Consider the following 20,741-nt stretch of genomic DNA (forward strand, 5'->3'; position numbering starts at 1 on the left):
TTTTTTTTTTTTGAAATGGTTTTATTCACACACCATACAGTCTATCTAAAGTGTACAATCTTGGCTCTCAGCACAATCACAGAGTTGGGCATTCACAGCCACAATCAATTGGAGAACATTTTCATTGCTCCTAAAGAGAAAACAACCAAACAAAAAAATTCCATGCCCCTTATACTCCCTCTTATTGACAATTAGCATTTGTTTGGTACCCCTTATTGATAAAAGAGTATTACAATGTTACTGTTAGCTATAGTCCATAGTTTGCTTTAAAAGCATTTTCCCCTCCACTATCCTACAGTTAACACCTTGTTAGAGTGACCTACATTTACTTTAGTTCATGTAAGAACTTTCTCATATTTGTCATCATTCACAACAGGTTTCATTATGATATACAGTCCCATGATTTACCCTCTAGCTTTCATTCTAGTGACATACATGACCCTAGACTTCCCCTTTCAACCATAGTCACACCCATAATTCAATACTGTTAATTACATTTACAGCATTGTGTTACCATCACCTACATCCATTTCCAAACTTTTACAATCAACCTTATTAAAAATTCTGTACACCTTAAGCATCTCTCCGTTCCTTCCCCTCTCGCTATTTCCCAGTTACCTATACTCTAGATTTTAACTCCCAGAGTGTACCCAATATAACTACCGTACATTAGTGAGACCATATAATATTTGCCCTATTGTGTCTGGCTTTTTTCACTGAACATAATGTCCTCAAAATTCATCCTCATTGTTGCATGCATCAAGATTTCATTCCTTTTTACAACTGCATAATATTCCACCATATGTATTTATCACATTTTGTTTATCCATTCATCAATTGGACACCTGGATTGTTTCCATCTTTTGACAACTGTGAATAATGCCACTATGGACATTGATGTGTTAATGTCTGTTGGAGTCCCTGCTTTCAGTTCTTCTCAGTATATACCTAGTAATGGTATAGTCAGATCATATTGCAGTTCTATACTTAGCTTCCTGAGGAAACAACAAACTGCCTTCCAAACTAGCTATCCCATTATACATTCCCACCAGCAGTGAATAGGGGTTCCTATTTCCCCACATTTTCTTCAGCACTTGTAGAATTTTGTTTTTATGATACTGGCCATTCTAGTAGATGTGAAATTATATCTCATAATGACTTCGATTTGCATCTCCTTAATTGCTAGCGATGTTAAGCAACTTTTTCCGTGTTTTCCTTTTAGCAATTTCCTCTTTAGAAAAGTGTCTATTCAAATCTTTTGCCCATTTTTAAATTGGGTTGTTTATCTTTTACTTTTGAATTGTAAGATTTCTTTATATATTCTGGATATTAAACGCTTATTAGATATGCGGTCTTCAAGATTTTTCAACCATTGAATAGGCTGCCTTTACATCTTTTTGACAAAGACATTTGAAATACAGAAGTATTCAGTTTTTAGGATATCCCGTTTATGTATTTCTTTGTTCATTGCTTATGCTTTGGGTATAAGTTCTAAGAAACCACCTCCTACACAAGATCTTGAAGATGCTTCCCTACATTTTCTTCAGTTTTAAGGTCTTAGCTCTTCTATTTAGGTCTTTGTTTCATTTTGAGTTAGTTTTTATATAAGGTATGAGGTAGAATTCCTCCTTCATTGTCTTTGACACGGATATCCAGTTCTTCCAGCACCATTTTTAAAAAAGTGTTCTGTCCCAGTTTAATGGACTTGGCAGCCTTGTCAAGAATCTATTGACCATAGATGTGAGGGTTTACTTCTGATCTTTAAAAAGATTCCATGGGCAAATATCTATCCTTATGCTAGTACCATGCTGTTTTGACTACTGTAGCATTGTAATATGCTTTAAAGTCAAGACATGTGGGTCCTCCAATTTTGTTCTTTTTCAAAATACTTTTGGATATTCAGAGACCCTTGCCATTCCAAATAAATTTGATGATTAGTTCTTTGATTTCTGCAAAGTAGCTGTTGGAGTTTTTATTGGGATTGCATTGAATATGTAAATCAATATAGGTAGAATTTATATCTTAACTGTATTTAATCTTCCAATCCATGGACACAGAATGTCCTTTTTTCATTTAGGTCATCTTTGATTACTTTTAGCAATGCTTTGTAGTTTTCTCTGTATAGGTCTTTTACATCCTTGGTTAAATTTATGCCTAGATATTTGATTCTTTTCATTCCTATTGTTAATGGATTTTTTCTTGATTTCCTCCTCATTGCTCATCCCCAGTGTATAGAAACACTACTGCTTTTTGCCTGTTGATCTTGTATTTTGCCATGTTGCTGAATTCATTTATTAGCTCTAGTAAGATTATTGTAGTATATTCAGAATTTTCTAAAATATAAAATCATGTCATCTGCACATAGTGAAAGTTTTACTTCTTCTTTTCCAATTTGGATGACTTTTAGCTATTTTTCCTGCCTAATTGCTCTACTTAGAACTTCCAGCCCAATGTTGACTAACAGCAATGACAGTGGGCACCCTTGTCATGTTCTAGATCTTAGAGGGAAAGCTTCCCGTCTTTCACCGTTGAATGTGATGATTATCTGTGTCCTCTTCCTATATGCCCATTATCGTGTTGAGGAAGTTTCCTTCTATTCCTCTCCTTTGAATTGTTTTCATACAGAAGGGATGCTGGATTTTTTCAAATGCCCTTCTTGTACCAATCAGGATTATTGTTTGGTTTTTCCTCTCAATTTGTTAATGTGGTTGATTACATTAAATATTTTCTTGTGTTGTAATATCCTTGCATACCTGAGATAAAACACATGAGGTCATGGTGTATAGTTCTTTTAATGTGTTAGATTCAATTTGCAAGTATTTTATTGAAGATTTTTGTATCTACATTCATTAGAGAGATTGATCTTTTTTTATTCTTTTAGTATCATTATCAGGCTTTGGTATTAGGATAATTTTGGCCTCATTGAATGAGTTAGATAGCGTTCCCCTGTCTTCAATTTATTGGAAGAATTTGAGCAGGTTTAGTATTAATTCCTCTTGGAATGATTGGTAGAATTCACCTTTGAACCCTTCTGGTCCTGGGCTTTTTCTTTCCTCAGAGGTTTTTGATGACTTATTCAATCATTTTACTTGTGATTGGTTTATTGAGGCCTTCAATTTCTTCTCATGTCAGTGTTTCTTGTACATGCTTTTCTAGGAAGTTGTCCATTTCATCTAAGTTATCTAGTTTTTTAGCATATAATGGCTTATATTATCCACTCATTATCTCCTTTATTTCTGTGGGGTCAGTAGTTATGGCCCACCTCTCACTTCATATTTTATTTATTTGCACCTTCTCTTTCTTTGTTTCTCAGTCTAGCTAAGTGTTTGTCAATTTTATTTATTTTCTCAAAGAGCCAACTACTGGTTTTATTGATCCTCTCTATAAACTGACATATGGATAATCAAAATGTGGTGTATACATACAGTGAAATATTCAGCTTTAAAAAGAATGAAGTCCTGATGCATGTGATCACATATGTGGACCTCAAGGACATTATGCTGAGTGAAATAAGTCAGGCACGAAAGGACAAATATTGTATCATCTCACTGCTATGAACTAATTATAGTATGCAAACTCAACAGAGATACAGCCTAGAGTATAGGTTACCAGGGGATAGATTGGAGTAAAGAATGGGAAGCTGATGCTTAACTTTTACACAATTTCTATTTTAAGTTTATTGTAAAGATTTGGAAATGGATGGTGGTGAAGGTGGCATATTATTTCATGCATAATTAACAGCACTAAATTATATACTTGAATATGGTTAAAATGTGACATTTTAGATTGTATATATTTAATTAGTATGAAAGTAAAAAGACAAAACATAGAACTGTATGACACAGTGAACCCTGTTGTGGGCAATGGACTAGGGTTAATAGTACAAGAATAAGAATGTTCATTCATGAATTAGAACTAATGTATGACACTATTACAAAGTGTTTATAATAGTGTGGTGTATGGGGAAAATACACATAATGTACTTCTAGTCCATATTATCTCACTGCTATGAACTAATTATAATATGCAAACTCAATAGAGTTTAATAAAAGTATACTATAATAGAGTTTAATAGAGTTTAATTAAAGTATACTATAATTACTAGTATTATTTCAATATTCTTTCATCAATTGTAACAAAGATACCACAATAATGCAAAATGTCAACACTGGGGGGGGAGCAATGTATGTGGGAACACTGAATTTTTACATGACTTTTCTGTAAACCTAAAACTTCTCTATTAAAAGAATAATAATAATTTTTAAAAATTTCCTTAGGTGGCTCAGCTGGAGTAACATCATCAGACAGCTCATGATAAGTGTTTAGAATCCAGAAATTTTGCACTGAGGAGCTGTGGAATGTGAATACTGGAAGCAACTTTAGCCATCACCCAGAGAGTAGACTTTATTCCTGAATCCCATTTGTAGAGGAGGAAATAGTAAAGTGACCTACCAGGATCATGTGATGCTTGGCCCTGGGTCACCACTCCTCTCCCTGCTATCTTTGGCTTTGCTCAGTATGGAGCCACGTGTACTGACCCCTCACCAGTCCTAAGGCAGGGACCAGTCTTTGCAGAACACACACAAACATGTCATAAAACTCTGCAGATTGCTTAACAGTGTGCACTGTGGACCCTTCTTGTCCTGACACCTACCCTGAAAGGGTCTCTCTAAGAACAAAGAACTCAGTAGATCACACCAGGTTTCCAGAGGGATATCTGGTGGATTTGACTGAAGCACAAGTTTCTGTTTCTGTGTCACCTGTTCTACCTGGTGAGTTCTATTGGTGATACACATATGCATCTGCTGAGTAGGAAATATGTCAAGCACCAGCATTGTTCTAAACCGGTGATTCTGAAAGTGTGATCTGGGTACCCCTAGAAGCCCCTGAGATCATTTCAGGAGATACTTGAGGTCAAAAATATTTTTGTGATGATGCTAAATGTTATTTATTCTTTTCACTCTCATTCCCTCATGAGTGCACAGCGGAGCTTCCCAGAGGTTACATGATGTATGATGGCTAATCAAATGTGTGCTTGTGATTTTCATGTCTTCAAAATTTATCAGTTTTTTTAAAATTCCTTTTTATTGAGATATATTCACATACCATGCAGTCATACAAAGTGTACATTCAGTTGTTCATGGTACCATTATATAGTTGTGTGTTCATCACCAAAATTAATTTTTGAACATTTTCATTGCCACACACACACAAAAGTAATAAGAATAAAATTAAAGTGAAAAAGAACAATTAAAGTGAAAAAGAACACTGGGTGCCTTTTTTTTTGCCCCCATTTTTCTACTTATCCATCCATACACTGGACAAAGGGGAGTGTGGTCCACATGGCTTTCCCAATCACATTGTCACCCCTCATAAGCTATATTTTTATACAATCATCTTCAAGATTCATGAGTTCTGGGTTGTAGTTTGATAGTTTCAGGTATTTACTGCTATCTATTCCAATTCACTAGAACCTAAAAAGGGTTGTCTATACTGTGCGTGAGAGTGCCCCCCAGAGTGACCTCTCAGCTCCTTTTGGAATCTCTCTGCCACTGAAGCTTATTTCATTTCCTTTCACATCCCCCTTTTGGTCAAGAAGATGTTCTCCATCCCACGATGCTGGGTCTAGATTTCTCCCTGGGAGTCATAGTCCACATTGCCAGGAGGATTCACTCCCCTGGGTGTCTGATCCCATGAAGGGGGGAGGGCAGTGATTTCACCTGCTGATGTGGCTTAGCTAGAGAGAGGGGGGAAAATTTATCAGTTTTAATTTCTCATATAGTAAATATCAATAGATAGAACCCAAATGACAAAAGATCTTTGAAAAATTCAGTAATATTTAAGAGCGTAAAGTGGCCTTGGGACCAAAAATCTAGAGACTTGCTACTGTAGAAGATGTAAGATGCCAATAAATATTATGGAAAAAAGGAAATGTAGAGAAGCATAAGGGGGATGGGAAGTGGAGGGGACAGGATGAGAGGTGATGGAGTGGGGGGAGTACATGCAGTATTAAATAGGGTGGTGAAAGTTGGCCTATTGAAAAATAAACCTAAAATTAAAAATCTGATATCTCTGAGTTGCCATTTAAAATCCTGTCATTTATCCTAAAGTTTAAAAATTATTGTGAATTGAATCATAAATATATAAGCATCTACAACTATGTGCATGTAGTGTTAAGAAATTGGTTAAGAAATAAAGAATGTTGAGGGTGACCTCATGTCCTGCACATTAACTGGTCAGGTGTGGGAGCAGTCCTTGAGGGCCAGGCTCAAAGATTCTCTGCACTACCTTGAAGAGGTGAGAGGCAGGGAAAAGAACACCAGTGAATTTTTTCTCCTCAATTTTTTACAAATGGCATTTTGTTAATGGAAATCTGGGAAGCAGGTGTGATAACTTTTTTGCTTGTAGATATTGTCCTAAGTTGAAATTCTCCTGTTGCCCTGAACTTTCTCCACTAGCCCTTTAAATCCATCATGTCCATTTTTGGTAGCTGTTTTCTTTACTTCTTCTCCACCTTCCATCTTATCCCAGCACTGTTTTTAAGTACAATTTCTTCAACAGTTTATACTGCACAGGATCAACATTTTTCTTGTAAACAAGGATATTTATGTAATAAAATTTGCCTTAGGCAGGTGTTGGCCAGAAAAGTGCAGATTCCTCTGGAACCTCAGCCTGGCCTCTCCAGGAGCTTTGAACCTGCTGTGGAAATAATTGGCCATGACCTTCACCACTGCAGAGTAGGGTTGGTGGCAAGGGAAAGGGGTTCACTAGTCCTGACGGGACAAAGATCCATTCACTGTGGCCATCTAGTGTCTCCATGGAGGGGTTTGCAAAATGTATTCCAGTCTTATTTCTTCAGGTGTTGGCTGACTTCCTTAGCTATTTCTCCACAAACACACACCTCCACCTCTAGGTTTCTGGCCCTAGAACAACATTCCAGCATATGCCCTTCCATCCCTTCCAGTGGTCAAGGCTTTGCAACCACTCTTTCAAAACACCAGATTATTTAAAGAGAGTAAAATACAAGACAACAACCTAGCACTTTGCAAGCAAAGAATAAACTCTTGGAGTATTTTGGGCTTGATAAGAAACAAGTTTTTTAATTGTAAAATAAAAGTGCCATTATAAGACACACAAGTTGCATCTTTGATAAAGTAGAGTTTTCAGTTTTACAGAATTACATTTTCAAAAAATGTTTTATAATAAAGTTTTTTATTAAAAACTTCTGCATGAGGAGAAATATATACTAGAGGCACACAACAGCAGATTTGAAAAAGTAGAAGAAAGAGTAAGTGAACTAGAGGACAGAACAATTTAATGCAAATGCACAAAAAAAACAAATGGTGAAAAAGATGGGGACATTTGAAATGGATCTCAGGGAAATGAGATAAAGCAACACATGAAGCACATGAAGCAACATAAAGCACATGTATATAACAAGCATTGTTTGTCCCAGAAGGAGGAGAGTAAAGGCCTACAAAGAGTATTTGAGGAAATAGTTGGGGAAAACTTCCTAACCCTTAAAAAAGACATAAATATGAAAATGAAAGAATCCCGTTGAACTGCAAATATAATAAATCCAAAAGACCCACTCTAGGACACATACTAATCAGATTGTCAAATGCTAAAGAAGAGGAGAATGTCCTGAAAGCAAGAGAAAAGCAATTCACCACATACGAGGGAAACCACATAAGACAAAGAACTGCCTACACAATGGGCACCATGGAGGCCAGAAGGGAATGGTATGACATACTTAAAATTCTGAAAGAGAAAAACTTCCAGAAAGGAATAGTTTATCCAGCAGTTTTTCATCAAAGATGAGGGAGAGTTTAAAATTTACAGACAAACAAATGCTGAGAGAATTTGTTAACAAGGGACCTGCACTGCAAGAAATACTAAAGGGAGCTCTACCAGCTGAGAAGAGAAGACAGGACAGGGAGGTCTGGAGAAGGGCACAGAATTGAAGAGCATTACTAAAGGTAATTTAAAGGGAAAAAGAGACGGGGGAAACAGATCTGACAAATAAAGCAAAGAATAAGAGGTGGTTTAAAGTACTGCTTTTACTGCAATAACTTTGAATGTGAATGGATCAAACTCCCCAACTGAAAGATACAAACTGGCAGAATGGATTAAAAGGTATGCTCTATCAGTATGCTGTTTACAAAAGACTCGACACAAGGATAGAAATAGACTGAAAGTGAAAGGATGGAAAAAAATATTCCATGCAAGCTGTAACCAAAAGAAAGAAGGCACAGCTATACTAGTATCAGACAAAATAGATTTTAAATGCAAAGATGTCATAAGAGACAAGGAAGGACACTATATATTAATAAAAGGGAAAATTCGCCAAGAAGAAATAACAATCATAAACATTTATGCAACCACTCAAGGAGCTCCAAACATTGCAAACACGGGCAAAACTGAAGGGGGCAATAGACGTTTCTACAATAATCATGAGAGACTTCAATCCACCACTTTCTTCTATAGATAGAACAAGACAGGGGATCAATAAGGAATTAGAGAACCTGAACAATGTGATAAATGAATTGGATCCAACAGACATATATAAATCACTCATCTCCAAACACAGCGATATATATTCTTCTCTAGTGCTCATGGAACATTCTCCAGGTTAGATCATATGCTGGGGCACAAAAGAGATGTAAATAAATTTTAAAAGATTGGAATTATTCAAAAAACTTTCTCTGACCATAACGGAATGAAGCTGGAAATCAATAATCAAAAAAGGATCAGACCTTTTACAAGGATATGTAAAACAAAACAAGGAACAAAACAAGGATGTCCATTATCACCACTATTATTCAACATCATGCTAGAATTTCTAGCCAGAGCAATTAGGCAAGAAAAAGAAATAAAAGGCATCCAAATCAGAAAGGAAGAAGTAAAACTGTCGTTACTTGCAGATAATATGATCCTATATTTGGAAAATCCTGAGAAATCAATGGCAAAGCTACTTGAGCTAATAAACAAATTCAGCAAAGATGCAGGATACAAGATTAATGCACAAAGTCAGTAATGTTCCTACACACTAGTAATGACCTAACTGAAGAGGCAATCAAGAAAAAAATTCCATTCACAATAGCAGCTAAAATAATCAAGTATCTAAGAATAAACTTAAGCAAGGCTGTAAAAGGCCTCTACACAGAAAATTACAAAACTCTACTAAAAGAAAACAAAGAGGACCTAAATAGATGGAAAAATATTCTGTGTTCATGGATAGGAAACTAAACATTGTTACAATGTTAATTCTACTCAAATTGATCTACAGATTCAACAGAATTCCAATCAAAGATCCAACAACCTGGATTGGGGCTTGGGCTTGTGAGCCAGTTGGAGTCACAGCAGCGGAAACAATTGGTCCAAATGGAGGGAGACTTTCTGTTCTTTGTGGAATAGGTAACATCTAAATGAACTGGTTTACATCCTAATGCCAAAGTATGTCAACAAATTCCTCCCAGTAACTCATGGAACTGAAAGCTCCTGGCATGAAACAGCAGCCACACCAGGGTCTCATTCTGAGGGTAATACAGAGCTTTCTGATGATATGTGTAAGGAATATAATGTAATATATTCCTCATCTTGTGAAACCACAAGAAATGCTACTGAGATTGATGAATCAACCGATGTAATGATTTTAGGACCAGAAGCTCTGAATTACCAAATATACGATGTTTCTGGAGAAGGCAATTCACAATTTCTACAGAAGACCTAAAAGAATGTCTGAAGAAACTATTAGAATTCTGTTTCTCATGAGAAAATTTGTGAAAGGTTGTTTACTTGATCTCTCAAATGGACAGTGATCAGTTTTTTCCCAATTTTGACAGTTGTCAACCTGGAATAAAAAAAAAAACTGACCACAGACCCTGATCTAATTCTTGAAGTGTTGAGCTCTTCCCCATTGTACCAGTTGATGAGAAGGGTGAGAAAGTGAAACCAAGTCATAAGAATTGTATTGCTATTCTTAGAGAGATTCCTGAAACAACACCAATAGAGGAAGTGAAATCTTTGTTCACAAATGAAAATTGACCCAAAGTGATAAGCTGTGAGTTTGCACAAAATAGTAATTGGTGTATCACTTTCCAGTCAGACACAGATACACAACAGGCTTTTAGATGCTAAGAAGTTAAAACACATTTCAGGGCAAACCAATCATGGCAAGGATAAAAGCCATCAATACATTGTTTGTTAAGAATTGTTATCAATTAATGGATTGTAGTGCGTATAGTCAGCCCATTCCAACTCAAGCACAGTATGCCTCACCAATCTTTAAGAAGCCTGTATATAATCATCACCAACAGTATACACACTATAACATTGTGCCTCAGTCCTGGTCTCCAAATGCTGCGACTTATTATGAAACAACACTGGCTCTCCTTTTCAATGGTAGTTTTGTGAATGGCTGTAGTTCACAAGGTTCTTATAAAGCAAATGCTGCTTCTATGAAAATGGGTTGACCATCCCAAAAAACTCATGCGAAACCTCATTTTAGGTCATCCATGGTTGAGAACACTCAACAGAGGGCCGTGTGTATTTGGGGGGTGGACTATTGAACAGATCTAGTTCAAGGAAATTTACACCTGAATGGCATAACCCTACAATAACAGGGAGAAAACTTACCTCCCAAAGGAGACTCCCACTTTGCAGGTGGAAGGGAATGGGGACTATGGCAGGGGCAGGAGAACTCTTTTCAGAGGTCAAAAATAATGGGAAGATGACAGGATCCCAAGACCCGCTCCTGCAACAGCTGAATCAAAGGCTCCAACACTGAAGTTTGACTTAACTTCAAAATTTCCCCCTTTTCCTGGAAGTTCATGAAGAATACTTCATGAAGGTGAACTTGCTTTGGAGAATAGGATGTCTGATGCTGTTAAAGGTGTCTACAAAGAAAAGGATAATGAAGAGTTGATAATTAGTTGTCCCGTGCCTGCAGAGGACAAGCACACAGACCGTAGCTCTGTCCAACAGCTCAGTTTGAGTACAATCCTCCATGTGTAGCTCAATTTCCTGCAGTAAGTGCTACTCAGCAAGAAAAGTATCAAATAGAGCCTTCCTCTGTTCAGAGGGATGTTCTCAACCAGGTGACTATACCAGTTTCTTCCCTGAGTACTGCAGAGGCATCAAGGACAAATACTGCTTCACCATGTAATAGTAGTATAAATGCAGCCGCAGCTGTGGCCCCACTGGAACCCCAAGAGCTATGTTATGCTGAAGTGTGTCAGGAGCCCCCTAAAGAGCCCTCTCCAGCTCTTGTGCAGCCACTACTGGAACTTTGCTCCAAGGTAGTATTTCCTACCAGAAATGAAGAGAATGGGATTCCCAAGAAGTCCACTGAGAAACCACAAGGGGCCTGAAGCAAGGGCTAGTAAAGATTGTTCTTGCTTCCAAGGCAATACCAGTCTCACGGAAGCAGCTGGAAAAATCTGAGAACAGAGGCACCAGTTTGTCCATAGAGCTATAGCTCAAGGAGTGACTTCATGTAATGGCAAAGAGCAATATGTGCCACCCAGATCACCAAGGTAACAAAACAAGAAAAACAGCAACAAAAAACTATCCAAAAACATCTCTCTCTTCTGAATTAAACTTGAACTGTTTTGGGGTGGGGATGGGGATAGCTAGGAAAGAAATAGGAGAAAATAAGTCCTTAAATCATTATGGATTCTGGAATTGTAAACATTAGAATCCCAAAATTCATATCTAAAGAGATTTTAAAATTCTGGGGGATCCCAGTCAGTATAATACATATATATATATATATATATATATATATATATATATATATATATACACATACATACACACACACACATATATATACATATGCATATACAAAAATATAACTTTTCTATTTTTGTTTTTGAATTTAATTTGCAGAGATTTTCTGCCTTGAATCAATTTTGAGGGTTCAGATTTAGCTGGGAATAAAAACATTTTACACATCCTTCAATATAGGAGATGAGGGAGTGAGAGTAAATATTTTTTCAATAGCCCTTTCTGTAAAATTAGAAATTACTTTTTAAAATCTATTTAAAGCTTGGCTTAGAGATTGCATTTCTGCCTATATAACCTTGTGTCACAAAGCAGATCATTGGCTGGGGTGCCTGTTGTGGGTGTGAATGTGTGTCACAGTGATTGAAGCCAAATCTGTTGTTGTGTTAGTAAATAATTTGAAAACATAATGTGATACTTGAGTAGAATTTTTCCCAGTTTGAAATTTACTTTGTCTTTTTGACCTTACTAATATTTCATTCAACAAGCCTGTTAAGCTCTGATTGTACTTGGATATGTAACTACCAGTTGGCTTGATGCTCAAGGAAATAATGGGGGTTATGCAAAAAAATGGAAAATTTGGTCTTAGACCTGTGTGGATAGGTCAAATGGACTCAAGAGATTTAAAATGCACTGTGATATTTTCCCCCTTTAATGGGAAACATATTTTTGTGTGTTACTTCATTTGTTATTCTCTGTACTTCAACTACCCACCCCTAAAAGCAAAACTACCACCCACTACAGAATTGTATGTTTCTAACTGCTTTGACTGTCTAGTCACCTCATATAACAAATGTTCTAAACTTCTGAATGTTGTTGAAGTATTTTACTCTGGTGTTCACATATTTAGGACTCTAGATCCCAGAATGGTAGGACAGCCTGTCAATACAGTAATTTATTTGTGTTAACGTTAAAAATGAAACCTTGCAACTGACTCGTTAAAGTCTTAAATAGTGTAGTAGTGAAAAGTTTTTCTAAAAAAGGCTTAATTTGAGGGCAACTTTTTTTGTGTTTACAGTGTATTTATCACCTCCTTTACTCCCTGCCTCCAAATTCACTGGAAAAGAACAAGTATGCCATGATATTTTTGAATTAAGGTGAAGAGGATGATTGAAGAAAATTAATGCATAATTTTTCAGCAAAAAAAAATATTTGGGCTCTTATATATTAAATAGGTAACTTTACATGCTGGTATTTAGAAAATGGCTGAAATATTTAAAACCACGTTGAATTAATCTGTTTTAAGTCACAAAATGTTCAGAGTTCTGTGTAAGGTGGAGTTTTTTCTTTGTACAGATAGTTTGTAGTAGTAATAACTGTCCCTTATGTTAGTGATTTTTGCATGTACAAATTTAAACTGTAAATTGTAAACACTAGAAAGCACCATTGTGACATAGAATAAACATCTTAATAATATATTAAAATGAATGTAATGGAGGTTTAAAATTACATTACTGTGAAACTCATCTTCCAACTCTAAGCTTTGGAGATTTGTATCAGGAGGTAACTGTTAAGGGCTTTGAAAATACTGCATGTTTCCTTTTTGTACAAACCAGAATTATTATTTCTTTGTAACTTATTATTCAGCTTGGCAATTGCTTTTGATTTGATGTATTGATAACATGGTATAATATATTTAAGCAGTTTGAAACTATTAATTTCTACACACTTTTTAAAAATCATCTACTAGGTGAAGCATACAATAAAACTACCTGTGAAATTTGGGGAAGTTTAGGTTCTTTTAAAAAAAGTATTAATAATTATTTATTACATCTGTGACAAAAGTGCTTATTTTAATTTATTTAGGTAATGCCACAGTTGGTGGAAATAAGTATTAACACTTTCTTAATGCATTGGATTTAAGAGTAAACATTTTACAAAAAAATTCCAACAACTTGCTTTGCAGATTTGGAAAGCTAGATATCAAATTTATTTGGGAGTGAAAGGGACCACAAATTGCCAAAAAAAAAAAAAAATCCTAAAAAGAAGAATGAAGTAGGAAGGACTTATACTTCTTACACTTCTTGACATTAAAGCCTACTATAAAGCTACAGTGGTCAAAATAGCATGGTACTGGCACAAAATAGACATATTAATCAATGGAATTGAATTGAGAGTTCAGGAATAGAGCCCCAGATCTGTGGTCAATTTATTTTTTTTCAATTCATTTTTGACAAGGCCCCCAAATCCACTGAACTGGGACAGAAAAGTCTCTTTAACAAATGGGGCTGGGAGAACTGGATATTTATATCTTAAAGAATGAAATAGGATCCCTACCTCACAACCTATACAAAAATTAACTCAAAGCTGATCAAAAATCTAAGCATAAAAATCAGTAGCATAAAACCTCTAGAAGATAATATAGAGAAACATCTTCAAGATCTAGTAATAGGAGGGAGCTTCTTAGATCTTACACCCAAAGCACAAGCAATGAAAGAAAAACCAGATAAATGGGAACTCCTCAATATCAAATGTCCTGATGCCTCAAATGACTTTGTCAAAAAGGTGAAGAGGCAGCCAACTCAATGACAGAAAATATTTGGAAACCATATATCTGATAAGGGACTGATATTCAGCATATATAAAGAAATCCTACAATTCAATGACAAAAGCACAAACAACCCAAATATAAAATGGGGGAAAGATATGAAAAGACATGTTTCTAAAGAGGAAATACAAATGGCTAAAAAGCACATGAAAAAGTATTCATCTTCTTTAGCTATTAGGGAAATGCAAAACAAAATCACAATGACATATCATCTTACACCTATAAGAATGGCTGTCACTAAACAAACAGGAAACTACAAATGCTGGAGAGAATGTGGAGAAATTGCAACTCTTAGCCACTGCTGGTGGGAATGTACAATGGTACAGCCACTGTAGAAGAAAGTTTGGCAGTTCCTCACAAAACTAAATATCAAGTTACCCTATAACCTGGCAATTCCACTACTCAGTACATACCCAGAAGATCTGAAAGCAGTGACATTAACAGACATTTTCACACTGATGTTTATAGCAGCATTATTCATGATTGCCAGAAGATGGAACAACCCAGGTAAGAATGAATGAGGTCTTGAAAGCAAACATGATTGAAAGGGGTTGTTAAAAGTCATGTATATCACAGATTTGCACTACAAATACAAATAAGTTCTTGCATGATCTATTTCTAAGGTATGACACTCATACAAAAAGTTAAAAATATAGTGGTATATGGGAAAACTACCTATTGTATATCATGGGCTATATTTAATAAGAATACCTTACTAGTACCACACCAATGCTAGGAGTAAATATTTGGGGGGTTAGGCTTACGGGATATTCTGGGTTATGATAATTGTTTAAAATTGAGAGTGATGATGATTGTACAAGTAAGTGAGGATAATGAAAGACACTGATTGCTTATTTTGGACAGAATATATGCTATGTGAAATTAGGGACTCTCTACTTAATAAGTAAAGCCCTTGATCTTGAGGCTTGCTCTTAGGAACCTTACTGCTGTAAAGAAGAGGCCAAACCTACCTATAATTACACCTAGGAGTCACCTCCAGGGAACCTCTTTTTGTTGCTCAGATGTGGCCTTTCTTTCTCCAAGTCCAACTCTGCAAATAAATTCATTACCCTCCCCCCCACACACACATGGTTCATCACTCCCAGGGACGTGAGTCTCCCTGGTGATGTGGGATGATTCCCAGGAATGCTCCTGGCCCTGGAATCATGGAATTGAGAATGCTTACTTGACAAAAAGCTGGGAAAGAAATGTAACAAAATAAGATTTCAGGCACTAAAAGATTTTCAAATAGAGTTGATAGGCCATACTGGGGTGTACTTTTATGCAAGCTTAAGCTGGATAACGCAAGTGGCCACAGTAAGCTGAGCTGAAACCAACAGTATTTCCAAAAATCCTAAAGAATACCCAGGTTCCTACCTGAGACTCTATAAAATTTCACTAAGTTTATTCTTCAGAAACTTAATACCTCCAGGTTGCTTCTATGCCAGATAAGTCCCAAAACCCAGAGGTACCAGTCTCTTCAAGAATAGCAACCAGTTGTATCCCCTTCCACATAATGCCAATGCCCCTTTTCAATAAGAACAAGTTAGGGTGGTCATTGCCCAGATATCCCTGAAGATCGAGACAATGATCAAATGAAAGGGAGTAGTAGCCACAGACAAGATAGGATTTAATAAAAGATTATGACTATTGAATCATTATATAGATTTTTTTAGTCTCCAGTGAATTAGAAAATCTATAAGGAAATAACTGAAATTGTAGAACTGTAACCCATACTCTACTTTGAAATTTGCTTTATAACCACTTTCAAAGTTATCAATTTTCTGTATGTATATTATATTTCACATTAAAATGTTTTTAAAAATGGTACTATTATTTTAAAATTCTCTGATCCATACTAACAAATGTTCCACACCAATGCCAGGTGGTGGGGGAGGGGTGTACAGTAATCCTGTATTTTATGAATGATTGTTTTGTAAACTCACAACTTCCCTAATAAAAAAATTGCAATGAGATTCCCCTTCATACACACTATGTTGGCTATTATTTTTATTTAAAAATAACTGTGAAAAGGTGAGGTGGTGTGAGGTGGTGGAGAAATTAGAACCCTTGTGCATTGTTGATAAGAATAAAATATGGTGAATTCACTGTGGATAAGAATTTTCTTGGGTCCTAAAATAATTAAACACAGAATTTCCATACAATCTGGCAACTAGCACACTCCTACCCAAGACCATTGAAAGTCAGGACTCAGGCAGATACTTTAACTCCAACATTCATAAAATCATTATTCACAATTGCCAAATTGTGGAAACAGCCCAAGGATACATCAACAAATAAAGGGATTTTTAAAAGGTGGTTGTGTGCATGCAAAGGAATATTACTGAGCAATGGAACGGAATGAGGATCTGATACAAGCTACAACAGAGATGAGCCTTGAAAATGTTACGCTAGACACAAAAATACAAAGAAATATATTCCTCTTATATGAAATATTCAGCTTAAGTAAATTCATAGAGTCAGAAAATAGATCAGAGGTTAGAAGGAGCCAAGAGGAAGAGAAGATAATGGAGTTATTGCTTACTGGTTTTATAGTTTCTATTTGGAGTGATGAAAAAGATCTTGTAATGGATGGTGGTGATGGTAACACAACATTGTAAATGTAATTAATGACACTAAATTATATACATACAAAAGGTTAAATGATAAAAAATATATTTTAATAAAAGAATGAGGGTACACATTCTAGACATACAAGGTGTATTAGTCAGTGTTCTCTAGAGAAACAGAACTGACAGGAGAAATCCATAAATGTTATGAAATTTCTAAGAATTGTCTCACACTACTCTGGGGTTGCACAAGTACAATTTCCAGAGGGCAGACTGCAAAGCCAGAAACTCTGATGGAGGTCCTCAATGAATTCTCCAGGAAAAGCTGGCTGGCTGAGGTAGAGATGGAAATTGTCCCTTCTGATTGCTGAAAGCATCACTACTCCTTTTAAAGCCCTCAACTGATTGGGTGAGATGTCTCTCATTGTTGAAGGCAATGTCCTCAATTGACTGTAGACATAAACAGCCATAGATACAATCAACTTACTGATGATTTAAGTCCGTGAAATGTCTTCACAGTAACAAGCCCAGTGCTTGCTTAAACAAACAACAGGATGCCATCACCTAACCAATTTGATACATGAATACAACAATCACACAAGGTCTCAAAATAATTTACTCCCCAAGTACATTTTTTGGGGAAGATAATGGAGACAGCTCCACCAAAACAAAGATTGAATCAAGAAACAAGCAAAGATCTTGAGATTACAGCTGTATACTTGACACAGAGGGGAACCAAAATCCTCCTAAAGAGTTTTTCCAAAAATAATTTGGAGAACATCTAATATGAATGATCATCTTCTGGGAAGATTCAGACACTTGACAGAGAGTTTGCAGACAGGAAATCATAGAGAGGATGAGCTATATACAAAGATTACATGGAAGTCATTATCTGACCCAATGCTCAACCCACAAACTACAGCTTCTCAGGAAAAGTTCTTTTGGAAGCGTCCTCTAATTCTTTATTGGAGTGAAATCTAGGAAAAATGTATGTTCTTTCTTTTCTGTTTCTGTATTACCAGCTTTCTTATTGCTTCCTTGACCTCTCTGTTTCTCAGAGTGTAGATTATGGGATTCATCAAAGGAGGAATCAGATTATATAGCAGTGCCACAAACTTGGTCACATCAGGAGAGTGCTTAGGCTTTGGAGCTACATACACATAGATGATAGTGCTGTAGAAGATGGACACCACTGTGAGATGAGAGCCACATGTCCCAAATGCCTTCTGTCTCCTGCCAGGTATCTGTATCCTCAACACACTATGGGCAATACACCCATAAGAGACCAAGATCAGTGAGAGAGGAAAAACAAGGAAGATGCTACTTAGTATCATAAATTCCTTCTTGTAATTTGTGGTGTCCACACAGGCCAACTGCATCATTTGGGGTGTCTCACAGTAGAAATGGTTTATCCGGTGGTGCCCACATCTGGGAAGGGTCATGGTGATAGGGGTGTGGATCAATGAGTTGCTGAAACCAAGAAACCAGGATATGCTGGCCAGTGCCCAGCACAGCTGTGGAGACATGAGGGTGAAATAATGCAAGGGCTGGCAGATAGCAACATAGCGATCATAGGCCATCATGGCCAGAAGGACACACTCAGTGCCCCCCAGACCAAATGTGATGAGCAGCTGGACCACACATCCAGCAAAACTTATGGATTTTTCTGGCCCCCCAAGATTGACCAACATCTGAGGGCTGATACAAGTTACATGAGTGAGGTCAATAAAAGAGAGATGAGTGAGGAAGAAATACATGGGGGTGTGGAGATGGGGGTCCAGGCGTGAGACCAGAATGATGGTTCCATTGCCCATGAGTGTTAGAAGGTAGATTATCAAGAGGAACACAAACAAGATCCTCTCTAGCCCTGGCTGATCTGAGAAGCCCACCAGGATGAAGCCTCCTCCAGATGTGGAATTTTCTCTCTCCATCAACTTCTGGGTGACCTGTGAGGAAAAGAAAAAAAATCATTTCACCACTGTGCTCTGTCTGTGCTGTGTGAGAATGCTGCCACTGACTGAATTTAGTAGAAAATCCCTGTTCATTCATTTCCCTTCCCTTTGCCCAAGAGACAGCTGGCCAACTTAGGACAATTAGGCATAGAAAATGACATGGGCAGAAGAGAATGCTAACAGACTCCTGCAAGAATTTCCACACAGCACAATTCTCTCTCCTCACTTTTGTCTCAGAACCCTCATTCCTTATTCAGGCTTCTGTTCCTAAGTGCCTAGAGCTCCTCATCACTTTGTCCTTCGGAAGATCTTCCATACATCCTAAATGACCTGTTCTGTGTTTCATGCACTCTTATCTAATTGTCAATTAAACATCTAAGAAAGCATCAAATTCCCCTATGAGATAAAAATCAACATAATTGCTTACAATAAAGGCAGAAATTTCCTAAGACACAGTGAATGGGGTGACCTCCTCCAAGCCCCAGTCCTGGAGGAATCTATGACACGGATAGACGGACATGACCTAGATAAGGAGAAGGTGATAGCTCAGTCTGGTGCCGACATCTTCATCCTGTTGATACCAATCGTCTGGTGCAAAAAGAGTGGACCAGACCTTCCTTCTCCTTCCCCACCACACCCTCTTCTTGATTTCTCCTCTTCCTCACAGCTGCATTATTTGTTTTACTCTTATGACACGTGGATAAAAATAAGTCAGTGGAAGACTGAGAGTTGTATTTCCCCCAAACTCACACTCAGGGAAAACGCTTCTCCAAACTAGTAATACCAATTTCCATGACTGTTTACCTCTAGGAAGAATGTCGGTTTAGACATTAAAGATTAATTCATGGCTCCCTAATCTAACTATATAAAAGATAAGGCTGAACAATCAGCCATTCCTACTTCAATTTGCCTCCTTTTTATAACAGACAAAATGACTAAATACATACAGCACTTTATATATTAAAATTTTCATAGTGAGTTTGTTCAACCCCCACAGTGGCCTACTTTTTATACAGAAAGAAAACAAAACCTGGGGAAGAAATGTGTATTACATTAGTACATCACCATGAGGGCTTGCTAAAACACAGATTGCTGGGCCTTATCCCCAGAGTCTCTGATTCAGTAAGTCTGAGCTGGCATCCAAGAATTTGGATTTCTAACAAGTTGGAGATGTTGATGCTGCTGTTTGGGAAACACTCACAGAACCACTGTCTTACCTTCTTTATTTTTCCAGAATAATCTTCATAGTATCTTACACTGAGTAGACACTCAGCAGATGTTTCCTTAATGAAATAGTTAGCAGATTGATGATGAAATTATAATAACGACCTTATAATATTGAGTAGAAGCACATGAAGAAGTTGGTGGCAGGACACTGGGTCCCAGGACCTGAAAAATGCCTTGTTAGCATTTTTATCATCTTCACACTCTCAAACATCCTCCTCTCTCATCTGTCAGTGTCCTGAGCACAAATTGGCATCAGCAGAAATAAAGTAAGCCATTAATTTATACTTACAAGTATGTACATTTCTGCACATATTGAGTACATGTGCATATATACATAGAAAACATACATCATTTAAGGGATTTGGAGACATGGTTACTACTAATGACCAGAGAAAAACAGATTACATTAAACATAATTTGTTTGGAGTAATGAAAATGTTAAATGTAATTTGACAGCTTCCTCTTAAAGCATAAGGCTCAAGAAGTCTTCCATAAAAACAAACATACATGAATAAGTTTTTCTTATCTACTCTTTTCTTTCCCAGATGTTTATAGGTTGTACTAATGAAGGCATAGTGAACGGTCTGAATGCCATCTTATTCCAGTTATCTTACACAGGGTGAAGAATGTTTCTGACACTTTCTTCCTGGCCACAAT

General features: G+C 36.8%; 1 protein-coding gene and 1 pseudogene across 1 annotated transcript; one reads left to right on the forward strand and one right to left on the reverse strand.

Moving 5' to 3' along the window:
• The first annotated feature begins 9,411 nt into the window (after positions 1-9,411).
• On the forward strand, positions 9,412-11,541 carry LOC119520055 (annotated as a pseudogene).
• Positions 11,542-17,882: 6,341 nt separating this feature from the next.
• LOC119519740 (olfactory receptor 2G3-like) lies at positions 17,883-18,836 on the reverse strand. The gene has a single exon (XM_037817491.1). It carries the CDS (start codon positions 18,834-18,836, stop codon positions 17,883-17,885), a length of 954 nt encoding a protein of 317 aa, XP_037673419.1.
• Between the last annotated feature and the right edge of the window lie 1,905 nt (positions 18,837-20,741).

The sequence above is a fragment of the Choloepus didactylus genome, chromosome 24, assembly GCF_015220235.1.
Source record: "Choloepus didactylus isolate mChoDid1 chromosome 24, mChoDid1.pri, whole genome shotgun sequence".
NCBI lineage: Eukaryota > Metazoa > Chordata > Mammalia > Pilosa > Megalonychidae > Choloepus > Choloepus didactylus.